This window comes from Gavia stellata, chromosome 6 (genome assembly GCF_030936135.1).
Source record: "Gavia stellata isolate bGavSte3 chromosome 6, bGavSte3.hap2, whole genome shotgun sequence".
NCBI classification, from domain to species: Eukaryota; Metazoa; Chordata; class Aves; order Gaviiformes; family Gaviidae; genus Gavia; species Gavia stellata.
Window position 1 is genome coordinate 35784838 of NC_082599.1, and position 18706 is coordinate 35803543.

General features: G+C 36.3%; 1 protein-coding gene across 3 annotated transcripts in view; it reads right to left on the reverse strand.

Annotated features, from left to right (window-relative positions):
- Positions 1-452: 452 nt before the first annotated feature.
- The window catches only part of HYCC1 (hyccin PI4KA lipid kinase complex subunit 1), a 49221-nt gene continuing 30967 nt past the window's right edge, over positions 453-18706 (reverse strand). For 2 of the 3 annotated variants that reach the window (XM_059818616.1, XM_059818615.1), the window contains exons 5-11: positions 18213-18293; positions 17679-17794; positions 17247-17342; positions 15239-15355; positions 14417-14504; positions 13716-13875; positions 453-4926 (exon numbers count right to left, since the gene is read on the reverse strand). In XM_059818616.1, the coding sequence (XP_059674599.1) occupies positions 4370-4926; positions 13716-13875; positions 14417-14504; positions 15239-15355; positions 17247-17342; positions 17679-17794; positions 18213-18293 (1215 nt within the window). In that variant the 3' untranslated portion in view covers positions 453-4369. Of the gene's footprint in view, positions 4927-5790; positions 6086-13715; positions 13876-14416; positions 14505-15238; positions 15356-17246; positions 17343-17678; positions 17795-18212; positions 18294-18706 lie in introns of all 3 variants that reach the window. The other variant, XM_059818618.1, reaches the window with a different exon arrangement.

An 18706-nucleotide genomic window follows, 5' to 3' on the forward strand; every position in this document is an offset into this window, starting at 1 on the left:
AACGCAGTGAAGATTGCTGGATAGAAGATCTAATAATAAAGACACACTGCAGATAATGGCTGTGCATCATCAAACCATTGTTATATTAAGACCATCAAAACCACCAAGTTGCCCAAGTAGTGCTACATTACTGACAGGACAGTCATCTACTTCTGCCATCAACCCATTTACAACTAATCTGCTTGAACTCACCTTCCACCTGTCGGTCAGTGTTTCTCAGCCAAGTGGTTTAGGCATGGTGTCTTACCTGGCAAGGCTGCATTTGCAGAGCCTACACTCTGTAAAATGGGTATTCAGCATATTTCAAGTAACGTGGTCAAACTTACTGTGACTTCTAGATGCGTACAATGAAAACTGAACAAATATACTGCTTTCTAATGTGTATTTAAACAAAGCCTGTAAAGAGGCGGCAAAATTTTCTGCTGTGCAAAGTATTTACAAAAGCATACAACTTCAAAAAAACCCAGTTTATTTTACTGCCCACATTATTAAACACTAAACAAAACAACATTGTAGTTGATACATTAGGAATGTAAGTTTTCATGTACAATTAAGAGCACACTTCACTGTAAAAAACGTGAAATCCTGCATTACTAAAACACAGAACAGTGTCACACAATGAACTGAAGAATATGAGAAAGTGTGGCACATTTATTTAAACTCTGGTTCTCAGGTGAAGACAGACATCTATAGACTAATGCAGCTATTCCATGTACTTTGGTGAATATTAAGAAATGTACACATCTAGTCTTCGAAGTAGAATTATACAAATACAAAAGGCAATATATTACACATCTATATACAGCACTGTAAGCCTCAAACATTGACAAAAGATATCAGACATAATAATTAAGTTAGAAATTTCTAGAATCCTCATAGAAATCAGAAGAGATCTCCTTAGAGAGAAGTGTGGCTAAAATAGCTATATATTTCTGTACCTGTCAAATCAGTCAGGTATTCAAGGCAATTCAAGGACATCTCACTTCCTTCAAAAAAAGTCATTGCAGCTCTACAGCAAGTGGTTAGAGGCCAAACGCTTTTTGCACAAATGTTACAGATTCAGCTTCAACAGTTTTGAAAGTGTTGCTGTTCAAAGCCATCATTGGAAACAGTGCCCTTTGATTTAAAACAGTAAGGTCAGTTATAAATGTCAGCATTAAAACAGCTTCTTTTTACATAAGATTTTCCCTGCAGAACGTTATGATGTTTGGACTGTATTCATCAGAACTATCCACTCCCAGGTAGACTACAATATGGGATGTATTAATAGGTTTTCCTTACACTGTTAGAAGACCTCTACTTCTTTAATATACATTTTTCATTCATCAATCTAAAGTGATCAGATAATGCTCAAAACCCAAAAGCTTGACAATGTTAGAAATATCATGAAAGAATGCATCTGCTTCCTGCCCTACTTTCCCCCTTCCCTTTCGCCCCCCGACCCCAATCCTGCACCATGGATATTTGGACAACAAATAATTCCAATCTCCCTCTCCCCATCCTGCTTTTTTTTTTTTTTTCATTTGTGAGAAAAGAAAGCACAACAACTGAAAGTTTTATTACTCACACCAGGAAAGAATTACTCCATCAGTATCAAGGTGTGATGTCAGTTCACAAAAACAAGCTGATTGTGTAAGTTGCTCCAGAGACCAATACATATATACTTATATGAAGCCACAAAATGTATAGAAATGGCAGCCTTTAGTACCAAGAACCTTTCCTTTTATCATTTTCTCAAAGTATGAAGCTTTGTATCATTTCAGTTGTACCAATATGAGCCTATGCCTTGGGTTCAAGCCTGACCACAGTTAGAGTAATTAGCTGGATAAAATAAAAGGATAAACTAACTTCACTTTAACACTGTTTGACTTGTAGCCAACAGTATTATAAACATTATGTTACATATCTACATTTTATATCCTTCAAAATTCTAATTACTTATAGCTAAAGTGACTAAATCTTCCCAGTATAATAAATATCTTTTATACCAACACCCAGCTTGAAAGAGTGGAGATAACTGAAACAATCATGAACTAAATGAAACAAAACAAAAATCAGTAGAATTACTTAAAAATTCTAGTCCCTTAACACTCACAAATAATACTATCACAACAAACATCTGTCAATTGCAATTTTATTTATCTATTCTAGTTTATGTTTCAATTTAAATTACTGTAAAGTATTTCCAAAGTATTCTTAAATGCTACACTGCAAGAGCAGATCAGGAGGCAGCTGTAAGTTCTGCAGGTTATTTCTTCATAACATCTAGAACAAGTTTCAAGGAAAGGAGGAGTTCTACATTCAGTATGTGTAGTGCTAGCCAGTGTCTGCTATCAGCTGCCTAAAACCCTTCTATTGCTTGTGGTTATGCATGCTCCAGCAGCCACATGTATTAGTCAATCTGAAACAAATGTGTGTCTAATGTGTACTGCAGAAAAACCTGTAAAGAGGCGGCAAAATTTTCTGCTGTCAAAGTATTTACAAAAACATACAACTCCAAAGAACCAGTTTATTTCACTGGCCAAAGTATTAAACACTAAACAGGATAACCTTGTAGTTTATACATTAGGAATGTAAGCTTTCGTGTACAATTAAGAAAATAATTCACTGTAAAAATAAAGGTGAAATACTGTATTACTAGAATAGAACACTGTCACACAATCTGAAGAATGAGAAAGTGTGGCATATTCATTTAAACTCAGGCTCTCAGGTGAAGACAAGTATCTATAGACTGATGCAGCTATTCCACATGGGTTGGTGAATATTAAGAATTGTACACATCTAGACTGCAGTCTTAAAAGTAGAACTGTACAACTTACTTGTCCCTGTCAACTATGTCTCCTTATCTCTTTTCATTAATTAACCAGCTTGTTAATTGCTATAAACCTGAATAACATTAGCTGCTTAGAAGTTATTTGAGCTTCAGCTTAAGTCAAAAAAGGATCTCTAAACTTATCTCCAGGCAAATAGGAAAGTCTACCAGTATTTTAGTGTTTGTTTTGTTACCAGGTTCTTGACAATAGGGGATCATAAGCTGCAGAAATCTGGACAGTTGGGAATGACTGTACCTTAGATCTTCATGCATTTCTCTACCTATAATAATATATTTTCTGTTTATCAGCTAATCACTGCTACTGGAATGGTTTTGTCAGCTATTGCTTCTCCAAATTTCTGCATAGGAAGTTTTAATGTCCATTTTTAATTAAAATCTTAATGTTATAAAACTTGGTATCAAACAAGGTCACCAAACTAACTGAAGGTTAAAGTTTAGGTAACCTTGAACTGGCTGCTGTTTTAGAATTTCAAACTATAAAAATAATAGATATAAAAAGCCTAGGAATTACAGTGCTAGTTATATTTACATTATAATTTCCCTTTGTGCTTGCAAGTTACTGAAAGTACACATCCTTTGGTAGTATTCTTAGTCTCAAGTAAGAAGTTCATGTTAAACACATTCACACTCCTGATTTGCTTGAGTCAGTGCAAAGGGCTCATACCTTATTTCCTACATAGCATTGTTACACAAGCACATCTTCCCCATAAATAATAAAAATACTGATGACAGTGACTTTTCAATGAGTAGCTTTGTGCCTGATATTTAAGAACCTGAAAGAAAGACAGAGCCTGTCAGACAATTTGTAAGTCTAAAGAGTGACTACTACAGCAACTGCTAAGAACTCCCATCCACAAGTAGTGCTGCTGTATGACTTTTGGCCCAGTTTCAAAGAAAAACCAAAATGCATCTATAGTTCAGACTCATATACGCATGAAGGATGAACATTGCAACGTGTACTAAATACCATTATAAAAACTGCCATAACACTGAACTGATGCTTCTAGTTTTTACCTTACATGTAAGCACAGCTTTCTCATGGCTGACATAAAAGAATTTTTGTTCTTACAGTGCTGTTCCAAAATTTCATGCCCATACTGCAAGACTCCTCTTAAATAAAAGTAGTACTTGCAATTTTGCCTATGCTAAGCAGTAGTGAAGAAGTAGAATCTGGGAAAGAGGCTCTATTTGTTCCCATACTATGCATTTGTAAAAAGCCACACATCTTGGTCAGTGGCTAAAAACTAATCAATATTTGATAAATTGGTGAAGCTGTAAACTTCACATGAAGCTATAAGCAATCATGTGTATAAATACAGTACATCAAAGAAGAACTTTCCAAGCTATTAGAAGTTGACGCAAAGTAATGACAACTGTTGTCTATTCACTATTACTATCAAATGTGAGCCAAATGAGAATTTATGGGCTTGAGGTTTAAGAAAGTAATGTATAGCATATTAAGGAGCTTAATGTACCAACGTACCAATATCAGCATGAACCCTCAATATTTCATTTTTCATACTTGCCAATTTAATATCAATCTGTTGACAAAGTTATGCTAATACTAGGAGGTCGCTGCTGATTAGGTTGTTTGCTTAAAATTGGAAGATCTGTTCTTTCTGTTCCATATATCAGTTTTTCCTCCTGAAGACTGCAAGCTGAAAACCTGTTTGCCTCTGTACCAGATACACCACCACGATTATTTAGAACTGTGACACCACTGACCTGTTCAAAGGATTTACTAAACACAGTAGTGGTTGTTCTGGCCAGACTATGGCTGCCAGGCTTAGGCAGGGACTGGCTAGTTGTCAGTGTCAGTCTCTTCAGAGAGACAAGCTCTAGATTCTCACTCATGGCTCTCTGAGTTTGTTTTCGTGACAAGTGCTCTCTGCAGGTTTCTCCTTCTTTTTCTTTTCCTCCAGCCTTGCTTCCTCCAGACCTTCGTTGGCTCTTCCCTAAAAGGTTCTTACTGCTTGTGTTGCTGCTGTTAGATAGGGCAGACTGACTTGTACTAGAAGTAGCCCTAGAGCAAAACCCTTCATCAGCTTCAGATACTTCTATCAGTTCTTCTTGAATTGCTAAATCATTATTACCTGCATAGTAGAAAAAGAAATCAAGAATTAGCAATTGACTTTCTCACATTTATCGATTTTATGTATTGCTAGATTTTGATATTTACAAGCATGAAGCCATACAGCAATAGAACAGAGAACAGAAGACAAAACACTTACCTATTCCATTATATTTGGAATTAAGGTTCATTAGGATATAAAGTTACAGCAAATAATGCTGCATTAACTAGATCAAAAAGCATGCCCACAATCTCATTTTTTGTAGTTATTTTGAAGAAAAAAAAGCAGTCTTGTTAATTCATGCAGGAGATTAGAAACTTATAGATTAGAAGATACCACACAAAACAAAAAAAAAGTGTAAATCTTACTTTGAGCAAGTGCTCCAATACATGATTTTGCAAAGCTCATTAATTATACAGGTATGTGATCAATGCCCCAGGACACCCAATATGGCACCTGCACGTTTAGCAACCCAAGAATGCTTTAGGACTGAAAGGTCACTTTCTGCATCACAGGTCTGGTAGTATGAGTTCGAAACTCAAGCACAACATGAGAACTCCAGTATACTGTGAAAGGTGGAATTTAGAAAATCTGAGTACACAGCGAGATACTTTTCACATCCATTTTGATGGTTTCTTCATACCATTGATCACTGGATTTTTGTAAACCCAATAAATATGCTTCATAAACTAAAAAGTATGTTGAGTCTCACAGTGTATTTTCTCCAGATTAAATAAATCTACAGGTAATGTGTCATCATTGTCTGTGGCACAGACGAAGCTGTGTGCAATACATGCATTTGTGTTATTATACATGCAAATATATTAACTGCATACTTTAATTCTCCAAACATGCAGCAGTGACCCTTTCAATCAACAATGGTACCTTAGAGTGCAGCTACAAGTGCTCTGCTAAAACTGCACTCTGCCAGATGAGTTTATTCCATCCTCCATCATTTTTCTTACAGATTTTTGTCTCCTGATTTCTGGCATGCCTTTGCTGTCAGTTCTAGGATCTGTAGCTGTTTCCTGCACTCCCTGTAAATGCTGAACATCATTGTCTGCTAGTGCTCTGCTCTTTTCCCCATTCCCGGTTCTCTCTCCAGCCACACTTGTGACACTAATCTCAGGTATGATAAAGTTGCCCAATTCAGTAGCATCATTACCATTCTCTGGTTGTTCTAGAATTAAAGATGGATAAGAAAAAAAACAAAATATGTCTGAAACAAAACATGAAACAAAAGCCAATAGATACAGATGACTAAAGCATTATGAATTAAAGCAGATGTTCACATATTAACCTCTTGTTAATTAGCAACATTATCGAGTATGGAATTTCATTTTATTTCTAAATTGCAGGCTTCAATCTTCAGATTATTGGCCTGCACCCACATACTGCAAAGCACCATGCTTGATCTTTCAAAATTGAAATTTGAGGGTCATGAAACAAACAGTCAGATTATCAGAAATCAAAGAACTCTCCATAATTTACTTTTATGACTATATTCTCTGTATCACCATGCTAAAGTGAAAGTTATTCTTACAATGAAATGATAACAGATAAAGTTGATATGCCAAGTAAGACTAGAAATTCTACACACACAATGTCACACAATGCTGCACAGTGGTCAGCCTGAAAACTAATAGTGAAAGAGCTAAGCCAACTCAAGCACACTTTGACTTCAATTTTCTTTCTTCATTTCAAAAAACTATTTTCAGCCAGAAAGATATTTACAAGTAGACAAATTCTCCAGTTACTAAAATCAACTTACTCAGATAAAACCTATGGAGTTTTACTGCAGTTTTTGCCACCTATTATTAATGTAACATAAATGTTGATCTCCTCAGCCTTTTTAAGCTTCTTATATGAGCTTACAACTAAATTAGTTTGCAATAAACTTATTCGTGTCACACAAGTCAGCTACTAAGTTCAGTTGAGAAAACAGGGATTAAGCTGAGGGGAGGGAAAGCACCATAATTTTCTGCAGCACTGGAAAAAAAGAAAGAAACTAAGGCAAAAACCCATGCAGCTTTTTTCTAAGATTATTTCTTTTCATCTGGGTAAGTCATCAACAGCAGATATACAAGTGCTCAGCCTGGCCAAAAAATTATTTCAAGACAGTCAAAGATTCCTGCAGACACAGACAAAAATCCTTAAGCAAACAGAAAACTCCACTGCTACTCAAAGTGTGAGAATGATGGTTGTGTGTAAGCACAAGAGATTCAATAATGGTATTGAGTGATAAGAACGTAATAGTTCCTACAAGGTCCTGGTAAAACAAATCCCAACTCAAAAGATGCTTGTCTACATTAAATGAAGACAAGTCTTGAGAGGAAAAAAAGTGAAAATAAAAATGGGAGTTGAAACTTTATGAAATTCCAAGTATACGCAAGTAACAAGTTACAATCCTAGCGACCTGTCAGCTCCACAGTGTTTGGAGTACTCTCAGTATGTGAAGGTCTTTTTAAAAGTATTCAGAATTGCTTTATCAGCACTAGCTCTACAACCACAAAACTGCATTTAGATGACCTGGAGAAGAAAAAAAGAGAAGCCATCAGTTACGGATAGTCAGGGCATATCCTCCATGAAGATGTATACCACAGAAATACAAGTGAACAAGAACTACACTATATGCTATATAGTTATATATTCTGTATGTGTTAAATATGTATAGTATATGCAAACACTATGGCCACAAACTTGACAAGACTAAAAAATGCAGTAAAAGCACAGCTCAGCATAAAGCTCAACTGAATCCCTGTGCTTTATTCATAATGCAACTCTTTCAGACTTGAGGATTAAGTAAGGACCACCCAGACTATACTGCCAGTTTGCTACTGCATGTGAGAGAAATTGACAGTACAGACATTTAATTGACAGTATGAAGTCCAAAACCAGAGGAATTTATGATGAGATTATTTTTCACAGTGGCAGCTCTAATGCTTTTTAGCTGGAGGGGATCCTCTCTTCCCCCTGTCACTGCACTGAGGACTCTTGTGCAGGCACAGTGTACTTCTAGGTGAAGTGGGCTACAGCTCTGGGCTTTTCACTAGCATTTGTGCTCTCTGCACTTATCACAACAATGAAATAAGTCTCAGAGCTAGAACATTATGTGGGCAGGGATGGACATCATTGTCCCCTGGTGTAAGAGCTATCTCTGATTTCACCTGCAAATGCTAAGTACCATTATTCTTTCTAACTAGTCAACTACTAATGAAAGTATCTATTTAACAAGTACTATCCAAAAGAAATGGCATTAATAATTGCTGCTGTCAGCCACTAACTTCATGATACTTGGCAGGAAACTCAAGTTAGAACTGTTTCCAAGTGTTACACCTGCTAACAGCACTTTTGCAGAAAGCCTTCTATCGTCAGTAACAAAGGTAATAACTGAGCACCATGAACTGCAATAGTAATAAACAAATAAATAATAATACCACCATCAAATATAGCCTTTTTTCTAAAAATACAGGAGCAGAAAGATTAGTGAGGAGAGAAGATCAATACTGATTGGCCTCATTGGTCTAATTTTACTAGGGTGAGCTACCTGTGCCTCTCCTACGGCAATCTTCAAAACCCTTCCTGCTATCCCATCAGTGCAGCTACAGGCACCATATTTTCAGCACAACTCCTTCCCAGGATCCACTGATCTCCATACGCACAAGTCGATTCTGCTAGAAACTTCAGAGAGAGGAGAGGGCAGAACAGAGCTTACTCTCAGTCCCTTCCCCAGCAAGGGCAGAAAAGCACTAATTAACAGCATCCAGCTCCAAATAAAGGAGACTCAGGAGTGCACAGGAGAAATCAGAGGAACAGAGGAAGAATTTTTTTGTTACAGATTTTGTATAATAGCAATATTTATTGTTGTTTGATGGTGTGCATTTCTAAATGTAATATCCTACTGTGATATCAGCACTTTACCCATCATTGCTGCATTCCCACAGCCATGTAACCATTACCCCAATGAACTGGGGAAAAAAAAAAAAACCAAAAAACTTCAGAATTTTACTCAGCACAATTATGTCTAATCTTTTAAGTTATGTGCTGTTAACTACTTCTAATGAAAGGGAATACACCTTTCTCTGAGTTTAACATTGAACTACAGCAGGAAATTAATGAAAAAATGGGACACTGAGTATCTCAACTCCTATTAACACTGCCTACCATAGCATCTACAGTCTCATGGCATGGATAAGACCTACACAATCCAGGTCCATCATAGTAGCATCCCCTCCTTATTTTAAAACTTTTAAGAACACCTAAAACAAACCTTCAGCTTCTTAGTGCTTGGGTTTGAAGATAATACTGCTTCAAGCTGGACAGCTCTGGGGGTCTATCCTTTGAGAAAGATTATTAATACCCAGTGCACAAAGCAGTGTAGCAAAAGAGGTAACAAAGGAGACTGCTAAATAGTGTAGAGACAAAACTGAATAATTATGTAGGTTTGAAAGTCAATATAAATATGCCCATAAGAGCTGAAGGAAAATGCATTTGGAGTCACATTTCTGAATGCTTTGAGTAGTACAATCGACCTTGATTAATGCATTTCGTGATTACCAGTTGCTAAGAATTAATTCAAAAGATATTTCAATCATAGTCTACCTTATTATTATAGTTACCTACATCATTTACCTCAGATTACACAGGCGAACTGACCATTTAGATTGTAATTCAATTTTAACCACCACAATCTCAAGCTGCATTTCCTGCACAACAACATTAGCATTTCGGATTATTCACAAAAGCATCAAGCTTATATCCCCAAATTAACATTCATTCCAGATTCCTAAAAAAATTTATAAATATTTCAGGAATTAATAGTGTTTCAAAAAAGTAAGAAAATTCTCTCCACAGAGATTCAAAGACTAATGTTTCTAAACCTTATGTACTACATCAAAGTCAATTTCTGCAATGGGGGAAAAAATGGCATCTTGTCCTTCTTCCCTAGTTGATGTCTTTGGTTTTGTGTTATGTATCTTACCAACATCCGCTTAGCTCTTCTTACTCAGTCTGTTACATCATGGTATTTCTCTTACATGCATTACCTCTGTACACAAGAGTTTTTCCGCGAGCAACCCTTTCATGGGGCAGTTTAGCAGATTTCTCATTAGTAAGGAAAGTATTGCTAGGGCTTGCTTTGTTTTTTCCCTAGCTTCCATAAATAATCATTCATTTAGGTGTTTATGTCCCTCACACACTGTATGATTTTTCTGGTTTTTCTCTGTTTATGAAAGGAAATGAAGATGCCACCCAAGGCTTGTTTTTAAAACATGAACACTACAAAAAAATAATGCTAGATAGAGGAGCTAATGCTCCGCTTTATGATTTATAGGCAATCCAATTCAATAGCACTAAATATTTTGTTGATAAGTGGTGGCTAGTATCCACTGACTATAAATACTATCCATTTGTGATTAGCTGGATCCATTTTGCAGATCACCTTCACCCTTAGTACCTCTAAAGTACCTACCTTAGAAGTCCAAATTCACAATACTAATTTGATTTTTAAAAAGTCCTTTTAAGTAACTCTCTGCTCTAATGAACAAGTTACAGGGTTGAGTATCATAACAAGATTAAACATTAAGTCAATCTTTTTTCAAAACTGACTTCAATCTAGAGTTCTAGCAAAGGTCTGGCAAGATCTAATGTCTGAAAACTTTAATAGTAAACTGAAGTTTTTAAAAGATAAAAAAAATATAGCCTGTGCTTCTCAGATGGAAATATGATTGGCTGTAATTCTTTTATTTTATTTTACACAAATAGCTAGAGATTGAAAATTGCTGCCCTTTCTTCCCCAAGGGATACTTTGCTTCATCAGGTCTTCTGGTCCACGTACTGTATAAGAACAAACTACCTCTCAGCTGTCTCTTCTAGCTTCCTAATAAATTTGTACAACTCATTTTTATTATACTGAAACACAAAAATAAAACCCCCGAATACATTTTTTTCCCCTTACACCATGGGAGAGAGAATAACGGTCAGGAGGTACAAGGTTTGTTATCCAATTTCTACCAATTCCAGCATTTATTTTAATTCAAACAAGCATCTCTAAGCACAAGCCTCGTTATTCTTTCTGCATGCTGACCCTGAAGATCTATTCCATATCTTTCTTTCATCAGGAATTGTGGGGCACTGAATTATATTATTAGGAAATTTGAAAATCAGGAGACCATCCACTCTGACTTCAAAAAGGCTTTTCAAGTCACAAACAACAATTTTGTTAGTATTTTATAATGAAAATTTTGAGTTTAGATGAAGTGGCATATACACAGAACAATTACCATTTAAAACAAAACAACTGGACCATCAATTAGTCAAAGATACCATCGACTCAGCTTTGGCCTTTAAGGCTAGCCTAACGTTTACATAGCCTTCAAATTTACAACTACTCCCACAACCTGCTATACGAGTTCCCCTCCACCCCCGCCCTACACCAAATTATTTTCTTCCTCTTCATTAAATCCTGTACCATCGAGGCAAATCCAAAGTTTTTGCAATAACCCAAACAAAATGTTGACAAGAGCTTTTTTGTAGAAGTCCTTAATCTTTCAATCCTCATCCCTACACTGACTACTCCTCACTTAGGTCATACTAACTAGATTACCACTGTTTCTCTCAACTTGTCCTGCTTTATGAGACTCCCCTAAAACACAGCATTCCCACCCCATTTCTAGAGTCCTACTATTATTCTCATTTCCCTTTCACCTTAGTGTTATCTGCTGCAGGGCACACTTGTCCCACCCATTTTTCCTTGAACTTCACCAAGCATCACCCCCCTGCAAGAAGGCAATAATTCTAAAAACTTCTAGATTTCTGTATTTGCTGAAAAATTTGCATTCTTATAAGGATGGTTCCAATACTGATTCTGTAACATTTCATTTTTTCTGTAAATGCAAAGACAAAAGGAATGTTTATTTTAATACACTTTCAATTCCTCTTAATGAACCAGCACTCAGTATTCCTAATCTGTGTTCCCCTCCACCACCTCTTTTGAACAAGCATCATAACCATTCAAAAATAATAGCTGACAAAATTGCCAAGCTTCAGAAGGCACGTCTGTTTAAAAGCTGAGCTATCCTACAGTTTTATTACACCTGGTCAATAATACCTGCTTAACAACTGTAAGCCTGAAGAAAGGAAAATAAATAATAAAGACTAAAATGGTCCTTAGCTGTCTTGAGATTTCAGTAATAACTTGCTACTGGACCTCACTCAGGTTATAGACACTAATGTTCACTCCTCAGCTTTGTCTGACAGTTTTAAGCAGTTTTGAATCAATTGAAAAAAAGTTTGGTTATTTTACCTTTCTTTGCCCCTCACCCCCTCTGTCAGCTTACTATTTGTACTACTACCACCAATGTGCATCATTACTGCTCAGAAAGCTCTATCATTATTTTAAAGTCATCTTTTACCAACATATTTATAAATAGTTTTCTCAACACTTAACCTAGATTACCTCTCAGTCTTACAAGTAACTTGAACAGTTTGGTTCGAAAAATATTGCTATATACTACAAAAGCTCATACAGTACACATCATGTAGAAATTTTTATGATACTACTTCAAAATCTTTATTGAACCTATTAAAAGAGCATTCTTGTCTTCACTCACTCGCTTAGCCTGTCATCAGAATTACAAGCCCAGCAGAACAAGCCATTGCCAATTTTGATTGCTGGTCCAGTGGATCTTCCCTCATCTGAAGATGGTAAAAGAAGTGGAATATAATGTTTCTCCTTCTGCAGTACGTTCAGCACCATTTTTTCTACTTCTCAGCCCAGACCTGTGTTCTACTTTGTGGAAGCCCTTACATTAGTTTGCCCAAATGTGCTGGTTTTGGCTGGGATAGAGTTAATTTTCTTCATAGTAGCTAATACGGGACTATGCTTTGGATTTGTGCTGAAAGCAGTGTGGCTAATACAGGGATGTTTTTCTTGTTGCTGAGCAGTGCTTACACAGAGTCAAGGCCTTTTCTACGTCTCACACGACCCCACCAGTGAGTAGGCTGGGGGTGCACAAGAAGCTGGGAGGGGACACAGCTGACCCCAACTGACCAAAAGGATATTCCATACCATATGATGTCATGCTCAGCATATAAAGCTGGGGGAAGAAGGAGGAAGGGGGACATTCGGAGTTACGGCATTTGTCTTCCCAAGTAACCATTACGCATGATGAAGCCCTGCTTTCCTGGAGTTGGCTGAACACCTGCCTGCCGATGGGAAGTGGTGAATGAATTCCTTGTTTTGCTTTGCCTGCATGCACGGCTTTTGCTTTACCTATTAAACTGTCTTTATCTCAATCCACAAGTTTTTTCACTTTTACTCTTCCGATTTTCTCCCCCATCCCACTGGGCGGGGAGTGAGTAAGCGGCTATGTGGTGCTTAGCTGCTGGCCGGGGTTAAACCACAACACCAAACATAGTAATTTCTCCTTCTGTCCTTCAATCCAATTTTTATTTAAATAATTTAAGACAGATGAGGTGCTGCAGTAAAATTGTTAAATATTTGCTTTGCTTCAGGTACTACACATTACTTTTCAGAATACAACAGGAACATTGGCCTCTAAAGAATCAAAAACTTTGTACAGGCCCCTTTAACAAAAAGGTTTTTTGTGTTTATTTCCTTAAACATGTTTAAAAAAAAGAATATACTTAATCTGAACTGCATTAAGATTCCCATTTACTAGTTAAGAAAATAAAAAACCTCCAAACTCCTGCTTGCTTACTAGCAACAAAGATGTGCAATAACAAAATTCTCAATATTATTTTAAACACATGTAAAAAACCGAGAATTCATTGCAAAATGTGTTTCTTACCATGCCTTTTCCATCTATGCCCTCGGATGGACATGCTAGTCACAGCATTTCTTGATATTCTGGATGAAGTAGGTGTAATTTCAACCTGAATGCATCTTGTACCTTCTTTACTAGATTTCATGGCACCCTGAGGCAGTGAAGCTTTTATTGCATTAGCAACCTAGAACAGAAAAGATGCAGTTAAGTTCTTAACGTGAACATTTAAATTTTAGAGGAAGAATTATGTCAAGGGATTCTTATTAATCCAAGAATACTGTGTACAATTCCAGTTTAAGGTCAAAAAGTGCACTAGCTTTTTGCACAGGTTACGAAGAATGCTGGTTGCAATTACCTCTCAGAACTAAGTTACATTTAATACCTGCCACTTTTTAAAACAATGTTTCCACTTTAAAGATGTGGCTATTACTTAACATGAACTTCAGAATGCTTCTGAACTATCATCTAAGCTTTCAAGGCTTAGAAGCATTCTACTGAAAATAGCTTGTTCACTAGGGAAGATGACAAAATAACTAAGTACATTGAAAATACCTGTGCATGTGTGTGCATATTGGCAGATCTAGCTATTCACATGAACACAGCCACATAGACCTCATAGGATTTAGGTTCCTGGTGTGATGTTGCATCATGCATGTTCACAGGAAGGATTTCCTAGACTAAAAATTCTACTCAAAAAAAAAAGAGTCTTGAAATACAACACCTACCAGCAGAGGTTCTGGATACAGTTCCAGCTGTGCTCTATACAAAATGTCATCCATAGCTTTACGAGCCAGATCCCATTCTCCATTATAACTACAAAGGTAAATATATACATAATAATAAGCTTCTATATCAAGATGAACTTTCTTGGTCACATAACCTTCACAGTTTTAGTATTCTTTGAGAGCTCAATTTAGAGTTGAACTTCTTGTGTTCATTAGCAGTAAGCCTGCTATTTAGAGAACTTGTTCTGAAGCAGCATTTATGGAGACAAAGTTTTATTTTCATTTGCTACCCTGAGCCGTTTAAAAATGACATAATTAGTTATTGATCAGCTAGTCATGAAATAGTCTGAAATTCAAACAGGACTGTTTTAATATTACTCCACCTTTTGAGTATTCCTGAGTTATTAGTGTCTAATTATTTCAGTTCATAAGAGAGCTTTACACATTAACATGACTATCAAAGGGTAAATGACATCAGCATTTCAGAGAAAGAATAAGACCTTTTTTCCTTAACTAGACTGATGCCAAAACTAAGCATGCAAAGATATGGACAGTAGACAATGGTTGGAAGAAGTTTTTTTAAAAGATTTTTTCATATCAACAGTTATACCCATTAAGTGCTGTTCTAGCCCTCTTTCCCCAATATGACATAGGTAACTTCAGCTAACCAGTTGCAGAACTATGTTCTCTTCCTGAGGACCTTATTGCTAGACATAGCATCTGTCCACGAGAAAATAAAAGATTTCAAAAGGTAGCACGCCTAAGTGAGTATAGAAATTAAGCTGACATTTCTTTATTTTATATGCATATTAAAAAACTTACAAAGCATAATAAATCCCTGTTAGCATTTGCACCATGAATTCAGATGAAACTGGAATCCTACTGTTGACTCCCTTGTACTTTCTCACTTGTTGTCGAGGATATCCACAGACGCAAATTCTAAAGAAATCATGCATTTGTCATTAGCAAATAATGTAGAACAACCTTTGTATAGAACTCTACAAAGTGAGGTGTTTAGTATACATTTTTAACTACAATAGACCCACAGGAAGGTATTCATCAACAACGCTGTACTGAAGCAGACTATTTCTTATCATTAAAGAAGGGTATGCCCTCTACTGGCAGAGTTCAAATCCTTCAAAACAGAGACATCCTAGACACTCCTGTTACATTTATACTACAGTGGAACATGAAAGAAAACTGCCAGTAAAAGTCATTATGAATCCATGCATTTGCTGCAGAACAGACAAAAAATAAGTTAATGGTATTTAAGGAAATAAAACAGCACAGCAACTATTAATATTACAGACAGAAGCAAGTCATTGCATATAACATGCAAGTTGCATACAAGCTTTCAAGCAAAGAGACCAGAAGTGTCACATTCTTAAAACTATTCTAAAATACAGTTAAAGTCAGCTGTAGAATTTAGTTCTGAACTAAATTCCACATCAGGTTTTGTAGTAAAAACATTTTGGAAATCAAAAGATACTGAGTAGTGAAATCTTCAATTCATTGGCTATCACTGGACTTCTGGAATGACCTTTAATGACATTAATCAAACTATTTCCTTCTCCAAAGCATAGACTAGAAGATTTAGTCTCAGAAAGCTTCAATTCTTCAGCTTCAATACCAGAGAGCTTGTAAAACTCCTCTTAAAACTATTTTTTTCCAGAAAAACATTTGTGTTACAATTGTATTGCAGTCCCTTTCAAATTACATCTGTACTAGATTTCAGGAGCCGTTTTTTATTAATAATAACTTTGCCACTAACCTACTGCACCTTTTTTCCTCTCCTTCTCTATCCCACAACTCCTCTTCTGCTTTGGCTACTAAAAAAAAAAAAAGGCAGACAACACCCCCAAGATCTCTATGGCTCAGCAAAGCATGTACTTCGCACCTACTATGATCTAAATTTGACTCTTCATCCTGATATCCCCGTATCTCCAAATAAAAATAACAGAAAAAAGATTTTCTAGTGACAACATGCAAGGAAACAAAAACATTATGAGATGTTTATGAAAGAAGAATCACAGAATGGTTTGGGTCAGAAGGGACCTTTAAAGATCATTGATTCCCGCCCCTGCCACCTCGCCTCCCAGGCAGGGACATCTTCCACTAGATCAGGTTGTTCAAAGCCCTGTCTAACATGACCTTGAACACTTCCAATGATGGGGCACCCACAACTTCTGTGGGCAACCTGTTCCAGTGACTCACCACTCTCATCGTAAAAAATTTCTTCCTTATGTCCAGTCTAAATCAACCCTTTTTCTGTTTAAAACTGTTGCCCCTTGTCCTGTCACTAAAGCTGAAGTGGGGTTTGGAGGTTTGTTTTGTTTTGTTTTTTGAAGTAACAGCAGATTTTGGCATTATCCAAAGTATCTGTAAGAATGGATGGAACTCTAGTTTCAAGATCTACTATAATTTCAAGAAAGTTTCAACTCGCACAGCATCCAAATATATTTATTAAGCTTGCAATGCAAAATTGCAACGCAAAATTTACCAAGATTTTAGAACACGTTTCTGATTTTATTTAGTTAAAACACCTACAACTACTCCGATTAAAAACAAACAGCTCCCTTGATTTGACTTCTCCACTTCACAGCCCTGCATATAAGCCCGGTCATTGCTTCCCCATTTTGAGATCTCAACCCAAAGTTATATAAGAGATACTTTAAAAGCAAATAATGCAGCTGTAAACACTTATGAAAAAAAGTCAAGTTTATAAGCAGTTTCTGGGAAACTGAAGCTTTTTTTTTTTTAATGAAAAAAGTTCAAACTGAATTTCAAGTGGAAAATGCCTTTTTAAGTGTAATCAACATACAGAAATTACCTTGAACAAATTTGACACAGTGACTGAAGAGAAACTGCAGGCATGTAGCTTAAGGCAGCATTGTAACAGAGCAGAAGGAAAGTCAGCACTTCAAACCTGGGATTTACCAGAAAACGTAAGAATTACATTACCAGTTTTACTTTTGAAAACAAAAAAGTTTACACAGGTATTTGCAAGAGTTATTTGAACAGATTTGGTATTTCATTTCAATAAAATTGACAATTGAGTAGTTTGGTTCTGTAAGCTTTTCCTCTTTGTGTAGTAATATGTGCTGCTAGTCATCTTGCATCTACATTTACATGTGTTTAAAAACAAAAACCCACAAAACACGGCATACACCTATCCACCTTCAGCATATAACTATATTAAAAAAATATAAGAAATTAAGATTCATTAGTGATTCTCAGGAAAAATCCTATTATACAATTTCACCTGTTCTGTGCTGTTAACATCTCCCTCTGAGGATGAGGTCCACTGTATACAACCCTGGACAAACCATGCTGCGATAAAGCTCCTTCAGTGAGAGCCATGGAGCCAATGCTGGAAGGCTAAAGGAAAAAGGGTCATTCAAAACATGTCTACCTGAAATCTTGCTACAATGCAAGTGAAAATAGACAATGATCAGCATCACCATATTTGTACATAAATTTTCAACGGGCTTAAGGTTAACTGACTGCTTAGCTGTCTTAGATTTGAGCAGTTATTTTTACACCAGATAAGGTATGTGGCTTCTGAATAGAAAAAAGACAGACATAGTTGGTACATGGATATTATGGAGTTATGACTATTCAGTCTTGAAGAGGCCTCAGAGTCCAGTTAGTAGTACTCAGAAGACTGAAAAATATGTTCCTATGTCATCATGCAACATGTTAAAACTACTTTTCACTTTTATTCTTAACAAACAGGCCCCCAAAGCATACTGCCTTTCACAATCAGTAACAACTTTATGTTGCAGATATCACTTACTTCATGATAGACTGAAGGTTTGGACAAAGACGGAATTGTGAAACTCAGCACTTTGCTATGTCCCTCTTTGTCAACTATCTCCTGAAAAAGACAGAAGATACCAATGGCTACCCTGTACTGCAGAAACCAGACATTCAAAAATGTTAAATGCTGGGTGAGGGTGAATGGATGAAGAAAGTCAACAAATTATTATAGGGACAGATAGGGATACTAGAACAATCCAAGCTACAAGCTAGAAATTACCTCTGTATTTGCTTTTATCACAGTGCATTTGCTTTGTTTCTGAAAGCTATTCAAATGACTTAGGAAAGGACACATGCATTTGCATACATAGTCCACCTTAAAAACACTAACTGGAAATCTCAATACATTTAAACAGTGTTGTCTTCTTTTAATTATACACTATTTGCTAATTGTGAAGGTGAATGCCCAATAATTCTGTTCTAAAATTATTTACCCATCAAGTAATGACTGTACAAGTAATTTGTTTTGGA